The 23,505-nt window shown below is 36.7% G+C and overlaps 1 protein-coding gene across 1 annotated transcript; it reads left to right on the plus strand.

Annotated features, from left to right (window-relative positions):
• Positions 1-593: 593 nt before the first annotated feature.
• Positions 594-22,872, plus strand: CLDN16 (claudin 16). Its single transcript, XM_059064319.2, has 5 exons — positions 594-764; positions 14,955-15,057; positions 18,381-18,545; positions 21,887-22,078; positions 22,739-22,872. The coding sequence occupies exons 1-5, from the start codon at positions 594-596 to the stop codon at positions 22,870-22,872; spliced, it is 765 nt and encodes a 254-aa protein (XP_058920302.1).
• Positions 22,873-23,505: the final 633 nt, after the last annotated feature.

Genomic DNA, 23,505 nt, shown 5'->3' on the forward strand with positions numbered 1-23,505 from the left:
TACCTGGGGCACAGGTGCTTGGAAACCCTTTATGGGCTGTTCTGCCCAGCACTTTGGAATGCAAACTCCCTTGAGCAAGCCCTTGTTAGCATAGTTTCACCAGTGACCTGTCTGTCTAAGGTAGTCAGCGAATATTAAAATAGTCCTAATAATAAAAGCACTCAGTCAACCATATAGCCCCCTTACTGAGGGGAGGAGGAGAATAGCTCACTTTCTCTGGAGGGCCTGAGAAAGATCAGTTTACAGGCGTCAGAATGGGGTGTGACCTTTCTTCCTTCTCTCCATCTTGGCGCTGGCACGTGCCTCTGGTGACCATCATCTCACATTAGCCCACGGTCTGGGCAGAAAACATTACCGGGGCTCCTTTTCTCCCCCACCCAAAACATTCTCAGTCCTTTCACTGACCTGGCTTCTGATTGGAGGCTCGTTGCTTCAGATAATGACCTCCAGGACCCCTCTGTGGGTTAGAGCCTTTTTGTATTACTCTTACCACAGCTTAAGACGCCTGCAGTGGGGAGTAAGGAAAAGACCAGCATTTTCAACATCCCCAGGTACCAGAAGAACAGAAGACTGACAGCATTCCAGCTACCTGCATGGGTCCAGGGCTGGCAGCTGCCCATGTGTCCCTTGCAGACAGGCTGTTCGTTAAAATGAGGGATCTTTTTCAGTATGTCGCTTGCTTCTTTGCATTTTTCTCTACTGGGTTCTTGGTTGTGGCCACCTGGACAGACTGTTGGATGGTGAATGCAGATGACTCCCTGGAGGTAAGAAGTCAGCAGCTTCTTTTACTGACCCGAGCTTGTCCAACTTTTCTCTAAGCTCTACTGGCCCATTACATTCACTAGGACTAAGATAGTAATAATAAGCAACATGGATGGACTTGCTTCTTACTTACTACTTACTGAGTCTTTACATTATTAGTTTATTTAATCCTCACAGCTCATCTATGAGGTAGGTATTGTTGTTATCCCATTTTACAGATGAGGTAACTGAATAAGCCCTTTTTTCATAAAGGTAAATTTACACAAGCGTAATTATATAAGCTTTCTAGAAATTCACCTCTTCCATTGCTGCATATACCAAAATAAATAACATTCCATTAACATCCTTTCTCACAAACAGAAATTTGCTAATCTTGAAGACAGCATTAAAAGTAGTATGATAGACTTTCTTTTTTTATGATGATCACAAGGAGTGATCATCTAAATGTTGATCAAGTGATCAAACTCAAGTCATATAAAACCTACCCAATTACTGTGCAATGGAAAAATGTCATTGTAAGGAGTTTACAAGTAGGAGAAAACATTCTGTGGGAAACAAAGATTTCCCAGTGTGTCCCAAAGTACAGGAGACAGATATGGGTTTAAGAAACCCTCTTTTAAAAATGAGTTGCTCTTGGGAACCTACTGTTCATGTACAAGATGAGTGAGTGCTTCATATTTGAAAATTTTATTTTTCTCACTGGAGAAGCTCTGAAAGAAGTAATTTTCAAATTTAGAATTATTTTCTGTGGCTATAGGAATCTGAGCGAGGTAAAACTAAGTAAAAATCAATTCTTCAGACCCAGCAACTATTCATTTGTAAGGTTTCAAAGAGCATAGGTAAGAAAAAGAAACAATATATCAGGAACTCACTGAGAATATACTGTAATTCACTATGTTCTCCTATGTACATCCTGAATGGAACGATTTACTCTAGCAAATGCTATACTTTATGAAGTTTAAGAAAGATACCCGAGGGCAAGTTTTTATATTTTTTCTTCTAATTTTATTTATTAAACTCCCAAGTTGGAGTTTTGAATGGAAAGTAATAATCTTTTATTTTTCTGTGTATTATTTTTGTGTTTTATTTTTTCTTGCTTTTATATTTCCTATGACTCTTACATGTATTTCAAAACCAAGAGAATTTTAAGTACTTCTTTAGCACTAGGAAATTATTTTTCTGAAAATTGTGATAGAACTGAAATACTATAAAGGATGTCTGCTATATGTTAGTCCAGTGGTGCATTATCTGCCCATGCACATAAGTGGTGAATGAAAAAAACAAACCAAAACTGTCCTTTGAACAGTACTCAGAAAAGTGCAAATAGAAATGTTCTGCTGCCATTAGCTTGCTAGAGTATGGGCTGCCAGTAGTAGGTGATGAATACAGAAGTATGTTGGACTTGAGCTCACTTAAAATTATGTTTTTTAAAACATGCAAAATCTCATCTAAAAGCGTTCTTAAAATATTTTCCAAAACAATTTGAAAATCTTTCTCCTTAAGCTGATGGAACTGCAAACTTCACTTGATAAGATATGAAAGTTTAGAAAGGGTCAGACTTTGCTGAGATGGATTGGGAGTTCTGGCATTTAAAGTGCCTTCATGCTTTCCTCTCAGTACATACAACCAATCTGCCCTCTGTTCTGTGCAAGAACACTTCTAGGTAAAATGAGTGGAATGAGTAGGCTAGTTCATTCACCTTGAGTAAATCCTTGCTAACCTTGGACTATAGTTTAGTAGTTCTTAGCTTCTTTCATATTTCCCATACTTGAGATGTATTGCAATAAATCTTCCCCAAGAAAGCTCCCCATTAAAAGAACCCTTTAGTCATTTGTAGACACGTGGATGGATCTAGAGACTATCATACAGAGTGAAGTAAGTCAGAAAGAGAAAAACAAATATTGTATATTAATGCATATATGTGGAACCTAGAAAAATGGTACAGATGAACCGGTTTGCAGGGCAGAAATAGAGACACAGATGTAGAGAACAAACGTATGGACACCAAGGGGGGAAAGTGGCGGGGGGTGGTGTTGTGATGAATTGGGAGATCGGGATTGACATGTATACACTAATATGTATAAAATGGATAACTAATAAGAACCTGCTGTATAAAAAAATAAATAATATTCTAAAATTTAAAAAAAAGAAGAAGAACCGTTTAACAAATGAGGTCTCCTCTCCAACAGTCTCTTTATTTGTCAGTATTTTTAAAGGGACATGGAACTCTCATAACAATTACTCCTTCATTTGGCCAGCATATAAAGTCATAGATTATCCATAAATGTCAAGGTTCTGATACTCACTGACTCAATTTTACTGTTCTGTCTCTTTGCTTCCTTCCTTGTGTATATATCGTCATTGGTCCATATTAACAACTCACTTTAAACAACTACTGGACAAAAATTGACACAATAAATGGGCTTTAAAAAAAAAGCATACCCAGGGGCTTCCCTGGTGGCGCAGTGGTTGAGAGTCCGCCTGCCGATGCAGGGGATACGGGTTCGTGCCCCGGTCCGGGAAGATCCCACATGCCGCAGAGCGGCTGGGCCCGTGAGTCATGGCTGCTGAGCCCGCGCGTCCCAAGCCTGTGCTCCGCAACGGGAGAGGCCACAGCAGTGAGAGGCCCACGTACTGAAAAAAAAAAAAAAAAAAAAAAAAAAAAAAAAAAAAAGCATACCCATAGAAAATTTAAACAAAAAGGAATATAATGAACATTCGCTTTGTTAATCTTTGACAGTGATGTAGGCATCAGTGTTGGAAAATGGATTCTGTAGTTCAGTTCAACATAACAAACATGAAATGTATGTCATTTCAAAGGTGCTATGCTAATCCTCCAAGGGGAGTCAGAGCTAAAGCAAGAGCCATTCCTGCGTTTCATGAGTGCACGTTTAGGGAGGAACAAAGGTGCACATGAAACTCTAATAAAGGGTGAAGGCCAATTCATATTTGAGAAAGAAATGAACAAAATGCCACTGCAGCAAAGAAGAGAGAATGATTATTTCCTGTCAGGGACATTGAGACAGGTCTCAGGGAGGAAAAGACATTTGAACAAAGCGTCAAAAAAGATGCCAAGGATTTCAAAAGTTAGAAATGGCAGCAGAGGTCTTCCAAGAGAGAGGACAAATAACAAAACTACAGGCTAAAGGTGAGTAACAGGGAGCAAGAAGCAGAGCTCAGATATACTTTTGCCTTACTAGAGAATACTCAAAATACTACAAAATAGTATGGGGCCTCATTTATACCTGTCCTGAAGAGGAAAGTTCTTTGCATTAAGTAAAAACATTAGGAAAAAGAAATAGCACACGGAATTGTGCACAGCCCCAAGTCAGGAACCAGGGGTCCTGAGCTACCATGCTGCTCCTGTCATTCTTGATTCATGTGTGTCTTGGGGAAGACTGTTGTGTGAAGAGAACTTGGGTTTTGAAATTATTCCAGCCTGTGTTCGCATCTTAACTGTCTTCTATTGAACAGTCACAGCTCGTGTCTTCGGCTCAGTTTCCTCAGTTATAAAATGAAGTTGAACTCAGTTGTTTTAAGGTCTTTTTTAGTACTACACTCGTTAACATCAGAACTCCTTGACTATGACTATTTCTAGAGACATGACTATGTCTTCCAGAGAGATGGCCAGCTGCCGGAGGACTGATGGCGTCCAGAGCCTCCCTAGAAATTTCCACTAGGAAATCTAGTGTGAATAGTCTTCATTTTTCTGTTAACTTTATATGCTCTTTCTTCTTATTTCCCACTCTACTTCTCTCCTTACTTTTTTCTCCCTTCTTTTCTTATTTCCTCCCTGCCTCCTTCCTCTTTCTTCTTCCTCTTCTCCCTTCCTTTTCCTCTTCTCCCTTTTCCTCCATTTTAAAAAACCTTTCATGCCCTACTTCTCTTTTATTCTTCTTTTTCTACCCCACCCTTCTCCTTTGTCTCTTTATCTCTCTTTTGTGCTCCCCTTTTTTTCTTTTCTTTCTATAATCTTTCATTCCACAAATGCTCTTTGATAGCTGCTGTCTACTTGGTACTATGGTGGGTACAGGTTATGAAGGAGAATGAAACTTAGATCTTCCTGTTTCTCCCAGCATATTGGCGGAGACAGACAGGTAAACTGATAGACAGTATGATATGACCAGTGCTATGATTACAGATAACTCTGAGTGGTCAGTTCACTCAATCATGTATAATCAATGAAGGCTACCTAGAAGAAATATCTAAACTAGGCTTGAAGAACAAGTGAAGGGGGCAGAAAAAGTAGAGAGTATTGCATGCACAGGACATGATATAGGCAGAGATCTAGGTATGAGAGTGCTGTATGTTTATCACTTTGGACATATTGGAAAAAGTTTCCAACATAGGGAGGAGAATATAAGGGCTGGATCATCGAGGGCTTGTATTCATGTAAAATATAGATCTTATACCATAGACAAGGGTGGTTCACTGTAAGCAAACATATATGTGTGTTTTAGAAGGAGCAATCATTCTGGCTAATGTGGGGAATGATTAGAAAGGGTAAAATGAATTATAGGGAGATCAACTAGGCAGTTTTCCCATAAAACAGGAGGAAAACATTGATGGTCTGAACTAGTGTGGCAGCAAGCATAAAAAGGGTACAAATGAACTTGTTTCTAAAACAGAAGTAGAGTCACAGATGTAGAAAACAAACTTATGGTTACCAGGGGATAAGCAGGGAGGGATAAATTGGGAGACTGGGATTGACATATACACACTACTATGTATAAAATAGATAACTAACAGGAACCTACTGTATAGCACAGGGAACTCTACTCAATACTCTGTAATGGCCTGTATGGGAAAACAATCTGAAAAGAGTAGATATATATATATATATATGTATAACTGATTCACTTTGCTGTACACCTGAAAATAACACAACATTGTAAATCAACTATAATTCAATAAAATATTTTTAAAAAGACATGAAGATATGGGAAACTAAAGAACTCAATTTGATGGGATTAATAATTGATTGCATGTGGGAAAAGAAGGCTGATGGAGAAGGAGTAAAATTTGAAATCCACTTTACTGTTTTTGGGTAATTGGAGGAAGGATGGAGCCACTCACCTAGAGCTTAAATGGAGGAAAATTAGTCTCTATACAGAAGTCATTAAGCAGCAACATCCCTGGACCATGCCACTATTTTTTTTTTACTTAGATTGTTGCACAGCACCTTGAGGGGCCAAGAAGGGAATGCTTTTCAGTGTGGATGTTTACAGGTTGGACTTGATGTTACAGGGACCTGAGATTAAATCCCACCCTGCCAGGCAGTAGCTGTGTGAATTTCAAAAGATGTTTAAGTTGTGTAAAACTGCATTTCCTCTTCTATAAAGGGAGAGTAACAATATGCACATGGTAAGTGTCTTGTGAGGGTTAAATGAGCCTGTGTATCTAGTTGACCGCAGTACCAGGCAAATACAAATCAGTCAATAAATGTTAGATATATTATCGTCTATTTGCAGTTTATTGTTTTGTTTTTGTTCTGGAGGAGGAGATGGCATTTTGTACAATGTTCACTGAAGGGAGAAATATGATATTTAAGTTTTGTTCCTATTTTCTCTATTGATTCTCTTGGACAAATTTTGTTTACTTCTCTGAGCTGTTGTTTTTTCCATTTTTACACTTATGACTGTTCCCTTTTTGTCTAACCAGGAGAATAAGACAGAGAATAGAGGCAAAATAACATAAGTTATATATTAAATACATTTTAAAAGAAAATAAATTATGAATTAATAACAAAAATATGTTAATTACATCATAAAATGTGTAATTCTTCATTATCCACAGTAAAATAGGAAAGTGGTTTCTTCACTAAGTTACTGGTCTCTCAATTATCAGAAAGAAAAAATGTTTTAACAAGTTTATTTCATTTTTCAGTTCAACTTTTGTTAATTATTTACTGAGAATTTGTCATGTACCAAGCACTGTTATGATTAAAATTTTATGACCTCAAATGAAAGGTAATCCACATTTGGATTTATTTTATCTTCATTACCAGGTTCTCCCCTGGGATTTCTATTTTAATTAATGATGCTACTATTCTTTCCTACATAAATATTGAAATTATTAGAGCTAGCATGTACTCTGATTACATATACTTGTTTTGCTTTCCAACTGATTTTAAACTCCTTTAGCAGACATTTGAGCCTAGAAATATTCTTTAATTTGCCTCATGGTCTCCTACAGTTCCTAGGACTCTCTTCCACATAATGGGAACTCAGGATGCATTTGTTAATATGAAGTGAATGGGTACCTATTATGATACTTGACATACTTACTAAAAGAATGAATAAATGAGTGAAATATAATGTGAAGTGATATTTGGAAATCTCACATTGCACACTAAATAAGAAGTATCTCTGTAGAAAGACCATCACTTTTTCTTAGGGAAGATCTTTCATCTTGCTGCAGTTTAAATTTTTTCAACATATGGATTTAGTCCTTCTTTTTAATCAGATAGGAAAAAAGAGCTAGTCCCCTGAGATGTATAATAAAGTTGGTGAAGAGTGTATTCCTACCTAGAAAATATAGCTTTTCTTTCTGGTGCTTCAAAGATGGAAAGAAATTAAGAAAAGGAGAGAGAGAAAAGGAAATTAATATTTTGTAATAATTCACTCAACGTAAATTGTGATCTCTGCACTGGCCAGTAATCTTTGCAAAGTTGTGATTCCATACTTTCATAAGGAAAATATTCTAAAATGATGAAATGTATGACTTAAATTAAATAATAGATATTAAAATTGAAATATTTATATAGTCCATATATGTAAACTAGATAATATGACCATGAAGGCCACAAACATTATATGAATGCCTACTAAGTTTGCATTATCCCATTCTTGCCGTTTATTCCTTTAGCAAGTGCTCCACAGCTAAGAAAGAAGAGTTAAACCAAATATATTTTAGCACATAAACTCATGGTACATAAATGGAGTAAAAAAGAAGGGTGACATCTATTTTATTTATTTTAATCTTGTTTTCTCATCCTTATAAATACCTGTCTTGAGTTCTTTTAGGCCCTGGGATAGTAAGAAAAAGAAAAGAAAATGTAAAAATTAAAAGTTCAGAACTCTAGCATGAAAAATTCAAATGTCTTTTTGTTCAAAGTGAAAATGTTTCATGTTTTAGTAGTAAAACATTATTTACTATAGTATTATTAAAACTTTTGCACCCCAATAAATATATTCAATTAAGTACTGGAAACAAGTAAGTTGCGTCTTCAGCATTAAAGTACACTAGCACAATGATGGTAAAGTGGTGTGAAAACTAGAAATCTCTATTTTATGCATATGCAAGGTGGTTTTTAAGAGAATATATCTGCATGACATCCCATTTTTCTTTTGGCTAATGATTATTCTTCCTATATATTATATTTACACACAAATCCCAATGCATATACATTTATAACATAATGCATAGTGACAAAGAAAAATCTTGTTTGGTTGTGGTCAACCAAGAAAAAACATTTACTAAGCCTACTGTGTATAATTACTATATATATTGGGTTGGCCAAACGGTTGGTTCGTTTTTTTCCATAGGATGGCTCTAGTAGCTCTTAGTTGTCTTTTAAATTCATTCAAAACAGTTTTGTTAGATTGTATGTGACAGCTGTCATATCAGCGTGCATTTAAAAAAGACTTATCAAAATTGGTGTATTTTTGTGTAGCCATTTAAATATTGAAGATGGAAGAAAAAAGCAACGTTTTCAGCATAACATGCTTTATTATTTCAAGAAAGGTAAAAATGCAACCTAAATGCAAGAAAAGATTTGTGCAGCATATGGAGAAGGTCCTGTGACTGGTTGAAGGTGTCAAAAGTTGTTTGCCAAGTTTCGTGCTGGAGATTTCTCTCTGGACGATGCTCCATGGTTGGGTAGAGCAATTAAAGTTGATAGCAAACAAATCGAGACATTAATTGAGAACAATCAACGTCCTACCACATGAGAGATAGCCGACATACGCAAAATATCCAAATCAAGCGCTGAAAATCATTTGCACCAGCCGGGTTATGTGAATCGCTTTGATGTTTGGGTTCCACGTAAGTTAAGCGAAAAAAACCTTCTCGACCGTATTTCCGCATGAGATTCTCTACTTAAACATAATGAAAACGTTCCTTTTTTAAAACAAATTGTGACGGGCGATGAAAAGCGGATACTGTACAATAATGTGGAACAGAAGAGATCGTGGGGCAGGCGAAATGAACCACCACCAACCACACCAAAAGCCGGTCTTTATCCAAAGAAGGTGATGTGTATATGGTGGGATTGAAAGGGAGTCTTCTATTATGAGCTGCTTCTGGAAAAGGAAGTGATTAATTCCAACAAGTACTGCTCCCAATTAGACCAAATGAAAGCAGCACTCGATGAAATGCATCCGGAATTCGTCAACAGAAAACGCATCATCTTCCATCAGGATAACACAAGACCGCATGTTTGTTTGATGACCAGGCCAAAACTGTTACAGTTTGGCTGGGAAGTTCTTCATTCATCCTCCGTACTCACCAGACATTGCACCTTCGGATTTCCATTTATTTTGGTCTTTACAAAATTCTCTTAATGAAAAAAATGTCAATTCCCTGGAAGATTGTAAAAGGCACTTGGAACAGTTCTTTGCTCAGAAAGATAAAAAGTTTGGGGAAGACTGAATTATGAAGTTGCCTGAAAAGTGGCAGAAAGTAGTGAAACAAAACGATGAATACATTGTTCAATAAAATTCTTGGTGAAAATGAAAAATGTAGTTTTTATTTTTACTTAAAAACCGAAGACACTCTCTGGCCGATCCTATATATATATATATATATATATATATATATAAATTTCTCCTATGTAACAGGAGGAGAAAATGCCAATTAATTAAAGTATATTTAAGTTTCTCTCTTCTCAAAAGATATATAAAATATATGGAGGCATGACAGGCACACTCAAAACTGCAGAAGATAACACAATGCAGGCAAAATTGTGTGTTGCTACTTGTAAATATTTTCAGAGGGATAAGAAAGGGGAAATTGGCAAAAGCTAGGATAGAGAAAAGAGAAACCTTAATTGGAAACTGCTAAAGAGGTTAGAATAAGAAATCCCAGGATTAAGGAATTAATTTATGCCATTATAAACTCAACTAGGAAGAGGGACGATCAGTCCCTTTTCCTGAAACTAGTTTTCTAAGTGGTAACCTGCGTATCCTTAGTATTGTGGTAAACACTTTCCAGAGCCAGTTGAGTAGATAGGGTCCAGGCTGACACCAAATCGGCATAGGCTCTCTGGTCTCAATAATATTTCTTTAACTCCTGGATTTATTTATTTATTTTATTATTATTATTTTTACGGTACGCGGGCCTCTCACTGTTGTGGCCTCTCCTGTTGCGGAGCACAGGCTCCGGACGCGCAGGCTCAGTGGCCATGGCTCATGGGCCCAGCCGCTCCACGGCATGTGGGATCTTCCCGGACCGGGGCACGAACCCGCGTCCCCTGCATCGGCAGGCGGACTCTCAACCACTGCGCCACCAGTGAAGCCCTAACTCCTGGATTTAGACATTCTAGTCTGTTCAGTCAAGTCAAAAGGACATATTAAGGCTCAATTGTGTGTACAGTATATCAGTGACCATTTTCTATGCCAAGTGAGAAATGAGAGTTAATGTGTATGAATTAGAAAAATTGACAAATATTTTCCCTCAGCAAACATCTATTGAGCATCTATTATATACTGAGAAGGAGGTTTTGTAAGCTCCTTGAAGCAAGGTGCCATGCCTATCTTGGTCATTGCTGTATCCCCAGCACTTAGCCGGTTGACTGACACATGACATTTAGTGAACATAGTTTGAAAGGCAGACTTGGGAGACAGATGCACATAAATGCCCATAAAAAGATAATGCAGTATTATTAATGCTATAGAAATATGGACCAGTTACTGTGGGATCCAAGAAGAGATTAACTCCAGCTGGAGAGTCTGGGAAAATCTCATGGAAGAAGGGATATCTTTGAGGTGCGATTTAAATGACAGGTAGAAATTTGAATATTCACTCAGCTCCTGCTAATTGCTGCTATGTGCAGCCAGGGAGTCCAGGTGGCCAGACTGACCAAGTTTCCAAGGGAAGTCAGAAATCTGTACTCTTCTATAAAATCTCTATGTTCTACTGTTGGCAGGTAATTAATATTAAGAAATTTAGGTTGGCCTCATGTTTGTGACTTGCACTTTTATTGCCACACCTTGGATAAACTGACTTCTTCCCACTTCAGGACCAACAGATATTTATTGAAGTGATATAAAAATTCCCTGAGTATTATTTTATATGTTATTTATTAACATGTGAATCACATGTTAAGAGCACAAAGCTTAAATTTGTAATCATCTATTTTGGGCAACGCTGTGAGATAAAATTATTAGTTAACATTGTTTTTACCCATTAAGTAAGGTTAACCGTAATATTTTAAGCATGAGTCTGCTTTGTAAGAAACTTGTCTTAAAACTTTAAAGAATGTAGATTTGGTTGTTTTAGAGCGTTCTTAATAAGCCATTGTACAACAGGAGGATAAGTGAAGATTCTAAATTATAGGCAAGGAGGACTTTCCTAAATGTGATAAATAACAAACAGTCTTTTAACCTTGTATTTTGTGCACAAAGGCACCTTTAAGGGTGTCTCCAGTAAGTGCTATATTAACACAGAAGTTTAGTTAATTACAGCTGCTATTCTCACATACCTTAACTGAGTGTGAATACCAAGCAATCTAATATTGTGCCCCTAAGCATTAATACCTAATGAAATTGGATTCCTTGCTTCCTTTAATGAGCTCATTGCTTTTCTAAATATGGTCATTGCAGGTAAATGATCAATAGCCTTGAAAATGACACCACTACTGGATTATTTTGGCAAGAAAAAAATACTCTTTTTAGTTTAAATATCCTCACATATATAGCTCAGCTCATTTTCTAAATAACCTCACATATAATGAGAATGATTATAGTAGGTTTCATTTGTTTGTTTCAGTGGCTGAGTAAGGCAGCAGGAAATTGGGGACAGTCACTCTCTGATTATAGAATAGTGACTTCAGGTCCATATAACCTAGCTCAAATTGGAATGAATTGGATTCAGTGTGTTCCTGTTAATTGAGAGACTGAAGGGTAATAGGCTATGAGAAGGCTTGTCTTCTGTTGTATAATACTTCAGTACAAATCGTCTCTACTATCCATTTCCTAGGGCTGCCATAACACATTGCCACAATTTGGTGGCTTAACACGAGACATTGTTCTCTTACAGTTCTGAAGGCCAGAATTTTGAAATCCAAGTTTTGGCAGGGCTACATCCCCTCTGAAGGCTCTAGAGGAGAATGCATTCCTCGCCTCTTCAAGCTTCTGGTGACATAGGCATTCCTTGATCTGGGCCTATGTCACTCCAGTGTCTGTGTCTGTGGGCACATTGCTTCCTTCACTTCTGTCTGTCTCTCCTCTGTGTGTCTCTTCTTATAAGGACACTTGTCATTAGATTTAGGGCCCACCCTGGTAATCCAAGAGGATCTCCTTTTCTCAAAACCCTTAATTTAACTACATATGCAAAGTCCCTTTTTCCAAATAAGGTCACATTCACAGGTTCTGGGGATTAGAACATGGATACATCTTTTGAAGGGCTGCCATTCTACCCATTACATCTACCTTTCTCCACTTTCATATGGTTAGTTAGTAATGCTGAACTTAGTCACTACTCAGGTTACTATGCTGTTTAAGTACTTTTCTAGTATTATCATTTATTGAGCAAATCATTTATGTTGTGTGTGTTTGTAATTTTTAATTCTTATAGTCACCCTAGCATTAGCTCCTTTATAAAGATAAGGAGATTGAGGCTCAAAAAAGGTAAGGCCTTGCTAAGGATGCAACACAGCTAATAAGAGTGTCAATTTAAAGTCTGTGTTTTTTCAGTTATAGCTTAAATTTCATGTGCATGTAAGTTTAAATATTCACATCCTTTAGAAATTGATATATCAGTTTTCACAAGATGGATTTTCTTTATTAATATTTTGGTCTCTGTGGTGCCTCAGGTCAGATAATATTCCAATATTCTAAAACTTCACTACTAGATTTAATGTAAGGAAGAGCAAGCCAAACTGAGGTTTCATAGAATAATGGCCAAAGGATGAGATTTTTTTTTTTTTTTTTTGTGGTACGCGGGCCTCTCACTGTTGTGACCTCTCCTGTTGCGGAGCACAGGCTCCGGACGCACAGGCTCAGCAGCCATAGCTCACGGGCCCAGCCGCTCCGCGGCATGTGGGATCTTCCCGGACCAGGGCACGAACTGGTATCCCCTGCATCGGCAGGCGGATTCTCAACCACTGCGCCACCAGGGAAGCCCCAAAGGATAAGATTAAAGTTAGGGCTTACTACTTCACCCAAAACTATCTTCCAGTTTCCATTTCTGGAGTACTTTCACCTGAAGTAAAATTGGAATTAAAAAAAATAGGTTTTAAGTATACTGCAGTGCTTAAGAGCGTACACACAGACTGCTGTGTTTGAATCCTATCTCCTCCATTTAACTACACTTTCTGGGGTTATCACTTAACTTTCCTGTGCCTCATTTTCCTTTTTTGTAAAGTGGACAGTAATAATGATAGATCACAGGATCCTTTAATTAATAAGTGAGGTGATAATACACTTAAACAGTAACTGCTTCAGAGTATAAATTCAATATAGAATTATTAATTATTACCAATTATAAGCATTTTACATACAAAGTGAAAATAGAAGTACAACATTCAAAATTGTGATGGAGTAGCCAGCAGTAGAGTTTTATTTGGTGCACAACACAACTTCAAAGCAGAACATGGGTCGAAGAGTTTTGTTTGCTTGGTTTTTTTTTGTGTGTGTGTGTGTGCGGTACGCGGGCCTCTCACCGTTGTGGCCTCTCCCGTTGCGGAGCACAGGATCCGGACGCGCAGGCTCAGCGGCCATGGCTCACGGGCCCAGCCGCTCCGTGGCATGTGGGATCCTCCCGGACCGGGACACGAACCCAAGTCCGCTGCATCGGCAGGCGGACTCTCAACCACTGCGCCACCAGGGAAGCCCGGGTCAAAGAGTTTTATAGCACAAATATTCTCTCATGTAATTTTCTTTTGCAAATCAAAATGTTTCATGTTCCTTCCTTTCTTCTCCACACCAGTTATAATCTCCCTGCCTTTGCATTTCTCTTCCCACTCTGCTCTGTTATTTATTCTTTCTTTAAGGAAAACTTTAAGCTTTCATTTTCCAAGATAATTTGTGGTTAAATCTTATTAAACTATTCCCAGATTGCCAAGGTAATGTGAATCTGTAATCAAATCAGAATAAACAATCATATTAGTTATGTTCCATATGTATGAGCTCTGTCAAGAATACTTGAAAACATTTTCTGTTGGCATCTTTACAATTCTAGAAAATCTATTTTGACTTACAGCTTATAAGTAAAGTATGAGAAGGCTCAGGACACTTGTACCTTTTAGCTCTAAGTGGATACTTAGAATCATCTGTACAGCATTTCTAAGTAAAAGTGATTTATGACTGCAAGCTTGTATGAAATTAATGTTCAGTTTGTTTACATCCATCTCATAGCTTAAACATTGGTAGTCCATCAGTGGAGCAAGGAAGAAGTAGTATGGTCTTTATATTTCATTTATGGTCATCTTTATGTATAACTTTCTTTGACCATTATTTTAAATTTATGAACCTCATATATAATAACATGTTTCTTCATGGGACTCATTGTTCATGATGAAGAAAAATTAATGTACATTCCTAGTAGACTCAAGATGTCAACAGTTATCACCTATTGTTATGTTGATTTTTATTTTTTTGGATAAGTAAATGTCAGCATATGGTAGTGAAATGAATTGTTGCCCTATTAAACTGACTCGATGATAGAACCAGCCATAGGCATTTGCATATGTTTAATTCTGATTTTATCCATTTTAGGCATGACTTCTTCCCGCCCCCCACCCCCAAATCAGGAAATGATTTTACTTCCTGGTGGGGAAAGCCTTGAATTGTTAGTGCTTAAGGGAAAATACTCTAAAATGCATTGTGTTTGTTGTAAATGAAATTCTGATCATGCTTGTAACCACTGTACTTTGCTATCAAACTCACAAGAGCCAAGTTCTTCCTTTGATCAAGGTGAATTGAACTTTGTCTGCCTGAGTTGTTTCACATGGTGTCTTCTCCAACATCTAGGTGAGCACAAAATGCCGAGGCCTCTGGTGGGAGTGTGTCACAAATGCTTTTGATGGGATTCGCACCTGTGAGGAGCACGATTCTATACTTGCTGAACACCCCTGTACGTATGCCGTAGACATCACCCTTGTCAGGGAGGGAAGACCAAAGGAAACTGAACTCAGGTTTCCATTATTTGTTTTTGGTTTTTACTGTTCAATATTAAGGTTCTGTCCAGTTTTAAATAGAAATTTAGTTTATTTCTAAAATGCGAATGAAACATTTTTAGCATATTTTATCTTTTCCCATGTATTTATAAATTCCTTTAGGGTAAAAATATTATCTTATTCAGATCTGCTCTCCCACGAAGGGTCTGGTATAGTGTCTTATACACAGCAGGCTTATAGTAAACACTTTTTAAATTGAAATGAAATCTTCAGGGTGCAGTGATTTTATGATTAGAATTGACCAGTTAGATGAAAAGCATTTCGGATATGTCTTTTAGCTATGACTTAGGTCAGATAGAAAGTTTACAGTATTTCAATGGATGACTTGCTAAGAAAGAGAGACAGTGGATATAGAGGGGCAGAGACAGAGACAGAAAAACAGATAGGGAGACTGACAGGCAAAGAGAGACACAGACTGTGGGATCAGGGAATGAAAAACATTAAAATATGTGACACATTCTTAGCAGAAATAATAAAGTCATCTCCTTCATCTTCCCTACCTTTAGCTTTAAATTATAATTAGGTGTTAACAAGGCCCATGTTTCCATGAATAAAAGATTTCATAGATTGAAAAACCTTATTGCTGATTCTCTCTTCTCCATACCATTTATTTATTTATTTTTGTGTTTGTTTATTTGCTTATTAGAACATCCAATCATGCCAAGAACTACTGGTGCTGTTATTAAAGCAAATTGGTTTTACTCTCTTTCAAATCAAATGATGGGTGGTGGTACAATATCACAACTTCTTTTCTCAAGATAAATGAAAAGTAAACCCTTAGAATATGACTTTTCCCCCTGAATAGCTATTTCTGTCCAGGGAAAAGCACTTAAAAGGAGCTGTGCTCTACAAATATCTCTCTCTGCCATTTAGAATTTGAGTGCCTGAAACATTTTTTAATTCATAAAGCTTTTAGTTCATTTTTTAGAAAAAGGCCTTTTATGTTTTCCTCTTTTTTCCCTTCTTGCACTAACCTAGTTCTATCTACAAAGAAACACGATTTGGTCGATAGGAATGGACATTCATGTTCACATGGACCCTAGGCTATTCCAGAAATGCATTGCTATGGTTAGAGTTGAGAAGTAAATAGAAAGATGAAATATTTCAAACTTTTAAATATTTTTTATATACATTTATATAAGAAGAAAATAAAATTATTCATAAGCCTACTACACAGAGAAAACCACTGTTTATATTTTAAAATGGTCCTTTATCTTTTGCCTATACTATCTCACATTTGTCTTTTGATATAGTTTTACCTATTACTTTCAAGTAATATACTAAAAATCCATTAATTTTCTTTAAAAAATTCTGTCATATGCTTAAAGACAAGAGAGATGAAAATATGTTCTAAGAAAATAATGTAACTGTACCCTCTAAGTTAGGATGTTACCTGTAAGAGAGTAGATTTTATTTTTAGTCTTTGGTATCTTTTATACAATCACAATTAGATCACCTTTCTCATTACCTTGTATACTTAGAGTATTTAGACCCAGATGTATTTTTTAGGGCTCCGGTTGATACTGTTAATTTGAGCCCTTCTCCACCCCCCAAATCAGGGTATTTAACATTATTCTGGCAGCCAAATCTCAGATAATCTCCAAAAGGAAATTCCTGGATGGCCAGCATTAGCAATCTCTTGCAGAGATGCCCTCTTGGAACTGGGCTAGCCATGTGGCCCCTGGATGACACCATAGGCATGAGTCCTGTAGTTCCACAGAGCATCTGAGATACACTTTGTATGGGAGCAAGGGTCAGAGAGGGGAAGACCAGGGCCCACAATGATTTCAGGGCACCTCATCCAGATAACAGCCCTGGCCCTGTTGATCCCATGTTCCAGAAGAGGACTTAGAAAATTTCAAGGGAGGCACTCCAAAATGTGGGACCACTTGGTTTGGGGCTGCTGAATAAGAAGCCCACTTATTTGAGGATCAAGGAGATCTGCTAAAATAAAATAAAAACTGATATCACCTAATGAGTTACATATTTTTCTCTTTCCTTAATTTTGAGGAAAACAAAATGAACTCTAGATTTGACCTAAATTTGAAATTTGAGCCTAAATTTTAAAAATTAATGTCACATTTTGAGATCTTAAATATTCACCTATTAATAAGGTAGAAACTGATTTTATGCATTGATTTCCTCTCTTAGATGGATTATAAAAATATTTTAGATTTGAAATGAGGAAAATTGGCCACATTTTTACAAGCAATCTATAACTAAATAGCCCCTAAAATTGTCTCATCATTGGGGAAAAATTATTTCAATACAAGGAAACTCCAGATCACTATGAAAATAAAACATTATTATGATACCATCAAAGGAATAAATTTTATTGCTCCTCTCCAGTAGCCAGCTAAAGTAACAATAGTTCTGACTTCAGATAATTAACCCTCCATTTGTAACAACATTATTCTAGTTTTAATTTGGTGTCACTGGGACTCACAGGTGAGGAGATTTTCACAGTTGATGATGCTCCCATTGCAGTTGACTGTTACTATTCTACTTCTATTTACCTGATCTTCTCTTTCCTGGACATTCTACCACATATTCTCATTGGCCATAGCTTTAAAATATGCTTCGTTGACAATGCAAGGTTGAAGGGTTAATGCAGAGTGTTGGCCAAGAAGGGTCACAACCTGAAGGAATAAAAGAAAATATATAGTCTTCTGTTTAATAACAGAAGCTCCTTCTCCTTCTAAAGATCTGCTGATGGCTCCTACCTGAACTGGCATGAGATGTCTTGAAGTATTTTATTCTGCTCCCCTATTTTAACCAATTTGTTACATTTTTTTCAATAAAACTTCAAACAAATGTAGTGATTATTTATTTATTGAATATTTATTAGTTGTCTTCAGAAGAAGAGATACTCTACTTTCAATTCAGCATTTAGCTAATACTCGTGAATGAGACTCATTCCAAAACAGGAGGCAAAAAGGAAATAGTTATTTAGTCCCCACCATATGGCAGGCATTTTACTAGATGGCCAACACTATAATAAGCAGTCCTTAACCAAATAATATTGTTGATAGTCTATACTATTTTTGCATTTTATGAAAAATTAAGGGTATTCATTTTCAAGTTCATGCATATTTAAAGTCTGATTTTATTCAGTGGGCATATGTTAATGTACGTGGTTGTCTGTTTTTTGGTGTACCTCTGTGTATTAACGTGTCTCCTTCCTCTAACTATGCTGAAACCACATGCTCTGATCTTCTAGTGAAGCTGGTGGTAACTCGGGCGCTGATGATTACTGCAGATATTTTAGCTGGACTTGGATTTGTTACCCTGCTCCTTGGTCTTGACTGTGTGAAATTCCTCCCTGATGAGCCATACATCAAAGTCCGCATCTGCTTTGTTGCTGGAACCACATTACTTATAGCAGGTATTGGTCTGGACTAGTGATGGGAATAAAAATACTCAACTAAGGTCTTGAGATGAAGAAGGGTGCTGTTCTGAAGTAGTTCATTTTAGGATAATATTTGACTTGCTTTTCTAGATTGAAGGAATAAGGAGCACATCCACCAACCCTGCTTTCCTTAGTTTTGGAATCAGATAATTAATCTTTTGTTAATATCCCTGGTCAGGGTTTATTGAAGTCCTCAAACTATTTTTTAACAATTTAAAAAGTTATATAAAGCTTTAAATTAAAAAAAAAAATTGTGATTATTCCTGAAGTGAAATCCTAAAATAAGCCTCCAGCCACCACCTTTTTGCCTGTACACACACTTACCAGTTCTTCTTGGCAATGAACTAAATTGTACCAAGTCTTGTGTTAGACTTTTCTCATGTGCCAACTCACATGATCATATATGTAACAATAAACAGATTATGCTATTATCTCTACTTAAGAAGCTGATGAATAAATGGAGTTCTGAAGACACAAATCAAGCATGAGTAATGAACAATTAATGAAGAATCACTTTATATGGTGTTTATTAGTGAAACAGCAAAATTGATATTTTACTGAGGTCTGTCATCAAATTCAATTTAGTCTTCCTTTATCACCATGTCTTTTTTGGATCATAATACAAGTTGGGAGGAAGTACACTGTGAAAGAAATCAAAGTGTAGGAAGATTGAAAACCAATGAGTCCACCCTCCAGAGAGAAAACCATCTTCTTTTATGGTAGCAGCAAAAAGTTAGCAAATGTTTGTAGGTATATATATATATATATATATATATATATATATATATATATATATATACATATATAAAATGTATGACCTTAGGCCAGTCTGTCTCCTTTTCTTGGTCTGCAAATTAGGGTGAAGCCTCAGCAATAATATCTACTCCTAACTGTTGTTGTAAAGATCCCAATGTGGGCAGAGTAAGCCCATAGCTGAAAGTCTCACCCATCACGTAGTCAAGAGTGGGGTCTCCCTGATATTTTCAGACAAGGTCCTAAGGATCCTTAGGTTGTACTAAAAAGACACAAGAATTTATACTTTGTTTTCCTTTTAAAGATATCCATTCCCATATCCAGCCTAGTGATAACATAAAGCTTTTGTATGTAACAACGTGTTAATGTAACAAATTTAAACATCATTTAATGCTTTGCAATTTTATTCTAGAATGATTTTTGAGACATCACTAATCTACTGCATTTTTTTTATAAAATAGCAAAACAAACTAAATTTAAAGAAAAGTAAGTCACTGAAGAAAATCCCTGCAGGAACGGCTAAAGAGATAGTAAATTAAATTGCCAGAGATGGCCAAACCCTTGGAATCATCATTTGAAATTAGTATGCCATGTATATATTTATATATATACACACATACACACATAGATATATACACACATAGATATATACACATAACTAAAAGTGGGGTCTTGTTGCTCGCTTATTGCTCAAAAGCCAATAAAGAGGTAAAGATGGTGGAAAGGAAAGTTTGCTTTATTTTGGATGCAGGCTACCAGTGGGGAGGGCAGACACCTGTCTAAAGGCTGACCGCCCCCCCCCACGCCCTGACAAGCGGGGGGCAAGAGCTTTTATAGGTAGAGGGAAGGGGCTACATGTAGAAACAGTACAGTCAGCTCTGACAGCCATCTTGAAATCGGTCATCGGTTGTCTGACCAACATCATTTTGATTGTTTTAAGCACAGTTAATCTTCAGTCCCGTGGTCAGTTTGTTCCCATTTCTTTGAGGCCAGTTCTCCGAATTGTGGCAGCTTATGTCATGACTACAGTCTGCTCATCATGTAGTTAACTTCTTCCACCTGGTAGGGGTTTCAGTATCTATAAAACAGCCCACAGGATATGGCTCAGAGTACTATCCATAGCCCTTGAGAAGGAACTAAAGGTCGTTGACTTTGCTTACTGACTAAAGTATCATTGTTTTGTCCTGTCTGACTGCTTTTTTTTCTTCTGCATTTTCTCACATCTCTGATTAAACTTATTCTTTGGCTAAAGTTTTCCCACAGACAAAAGGCAGGCGGAGGACGTGGGGGAGAAAGGACCATAAGGTCCTGCTCCGTTTCACACACACACACGTATATATGTGTGTATATATACGTGTGTGTGTGTATAAATATACATTCCAAAATCTGTTTCTAAGTTTCAAAAAAAAGTTTTCATCCTAAACCTATGGGTTATAGTATTATGGAAAAGGTGTGGTAATTTACACCCTGTATTTTAATGGTTACTATGTGTTCATGATCTGGTCCTTCTTAAACTTCTTGCATTAAACAATTGGGAAAATAATGCAATTAAATTGTGATTTCAATAGATATCACAGACAGACTTACTAGAGAAAAAATGTGAGAGTTTCTTGGGGGTTACAGATTTCAGAAACACCATTTTCATATAGCCTTTTGTCTCACAACTCCCCACTCTTTTTTCTTACCTCTGAGCCTTACATGCAATTTATACCTTTAAAGCAAGAGGACTCTAGTGGCATTGTTTCAAGACAATCAATTTTCAGAAAGACTAATCTGTGAGAATTAAATTTTATTTAAAATGAACAAAATTTCTTAGTCTATCCTAATATGGTGTGGGGGTGTTAGATAAATGTTCTATTTCTATTTTAGTTATTTGTTTTTAACCTCAAAGTACTAAAATGAAGGACTTTAAAAACATAGTTTCCATATGGGTGCTGATTATGTAGCTGACATAACTTCAGTCATGGGTCTGGGGAGCCATAGAAAACTCTTAAATACAATACAGTAGAATACTCTTAAATCTCCTTGGATTTCAATTTTTAAAAGGCCTGCATTGAGTTATTTGTAGTGAGGTGGATGGACCTAGAGTCTGTCATACAGAGTGAAGCCAGAAAGAGAAAGACAAATACCGTATGCTAACACGTATATATGGAATCTAAGAAAAAAAATGTCGTGAAGAACCTACGGGTAAGACAGGAATAAAGACACAGACCTACTAGAGAATGGACTTGAGGACCCAGGGAGGGGGGAGGGTAAGCTGTGACAAAGTGAGAAAGTGACATGGACATATATACACTACCAAACGTAAAATAGAAAGCTAGTGGGAAGGAGCCGCATAGCACAGGGAGATCAGCTGGGTGCTTTGTGACCACCTAGAGGGGTGGGATAGGAACAGTGGGAGGGAGATGCAAGAGGAAGGAGATATGGGGATATATGTATATGTATAGCTGATTCACTTCGTTATACAGCAGAAACTAACACACTATTGTAAAGCAATTATACTCCAATAAAGATGTTTAAAAAAAAAAGCCTGCATTATTTTTAGGAATTTTCATCTCCTTCAGGTGCCCCAGGAATCATTGGCTCTGTGTGGTATGCTGTTGATGTTTATGTGGAACGTTCTTCTCTGGTTTTGCACAATATATTTCTTGGCAACCAATATAAATTTGGTTGGTCCTGTTGGCTTGGAATGGCTGGGTCTCTGGGTTGCTTCTTGGCTGGTGCTGTCCTCACATGCTGCTTATACCTCTTCAAAGGTAAGAACAAAATAAAATAGCACGCTTCCTTGCCTCCAGTATCATTCCTCCCAACCCAATGGAAGTATATCTCACCAGCTCAAAGTAATGTTGATAACTTGATCCCTACCTATTACCATTAGAAATTTCAGTTGTTCATGGACAACTGATTTGCAACACTAGAACCTTACTATCCTGTTAGTGGTATATTTGTTGGAAAGAATAAAAAGAATACTACAGCTACAACTGTATCTAATATTCAAATATATAATGGTTATTTTGATGTGTCATAATCTTATATATCTCACTTAACCCAATCAACTAAATTTATATCTAGAGTTAAACAGAGAAGTAAACAGAGAGCCAAGTCAAATGCATACTTGCTGTTAAAAAGTGTAATGTGTTACTATTGGGTTTCTCAAAATGTCACTGAAAAAAAATAAGGAAATCCCTCTTCTCATAAGGAAGAAAAGAAAAGGAAATTACTTGACTGAATTTTAAATCTAAAAATAACTTTCAGGTTGAAAATCTTAGAGTTTCTTCTAGGTTCTTAGATGATTCCTTCTTATAATATTTATATTATTGCCACTTTTGGGTAAGAGTATATAAAATTACATTTTCCCCCAAAGTTTTCTGAGCCATAATTATTTTTATATCGCTATGTTTATCTCTTCCAAACAGATGTTGGACCTGAGAGGAACTATCCTTATTCCAGGAGGAAAGCCTATTCAACTACAGCTCTTTCCATGGCCCAGTCATATGCAGCACCTCGGACACAGACTGCCAAAATGTATGCTGTAGACACTAGGGTGTGAAGTGACACATATCAGTCTGTGTGTATATGTTGTTTAATTAACCAATCAATATGTTCAAGTTAATAAAATAGCCGGCTAATCCAGGAACAGTTATCTAGACTTCCTGTTCAACTAAATTAATTGCCTAGCTCAATCAAAAAGTTTGATTCTCCTATCACTTCTCCTTCTCAATTATTCTTATATTCTTCCGCCTTCTTTTACCCTCTCTCTCACACACATATACACACGTACACTTTCCCTGTATTTTAAGATAAGGTTGCTGGGATATAAAACTGTTTGTTGTGGTATTGCTGCTAGAGATAGTGACATGGTGATATTAAAATTAAATGACACTTTAAGAATAGAAAACAACTTTCAAAAGAGGTCAGAGATTCTAATCTTTGAAAGGATTGACAAGTTCTTAGCTCTTTCCCTGGATTTTGGCTCACTTTTTGTATTCCAACTGAGTGAGTTATTTGATAATTTTGAAGAAGATGATTCTTCCAAATTCAAATGAGTATATCAACACTTACCATTGCTCTGATTCTGTTAAAATAGAAAAAGAAAATAACAGCTTCATGTACCAGCCACTGGTAGGAATTAAAGATAAAAAGGTCCCCCTCTAAACTCTAAATATCAAAAGCAAATGCTAAA

This window comes from Kogia breviceps, chromosome 5, assembly GCF_026419965.1.
Source record: "Kogia breviceps isolate mKogBre1 chromosome 5, mKogBre1 haplotype 1, whole genome shotgun sequence".
Lineage (NCBI taxonomy): Eukaryota > Metazoa > Chordata > Mammalia > Artiodactyla > Physeteridae > Kogia > Kogia breviceps.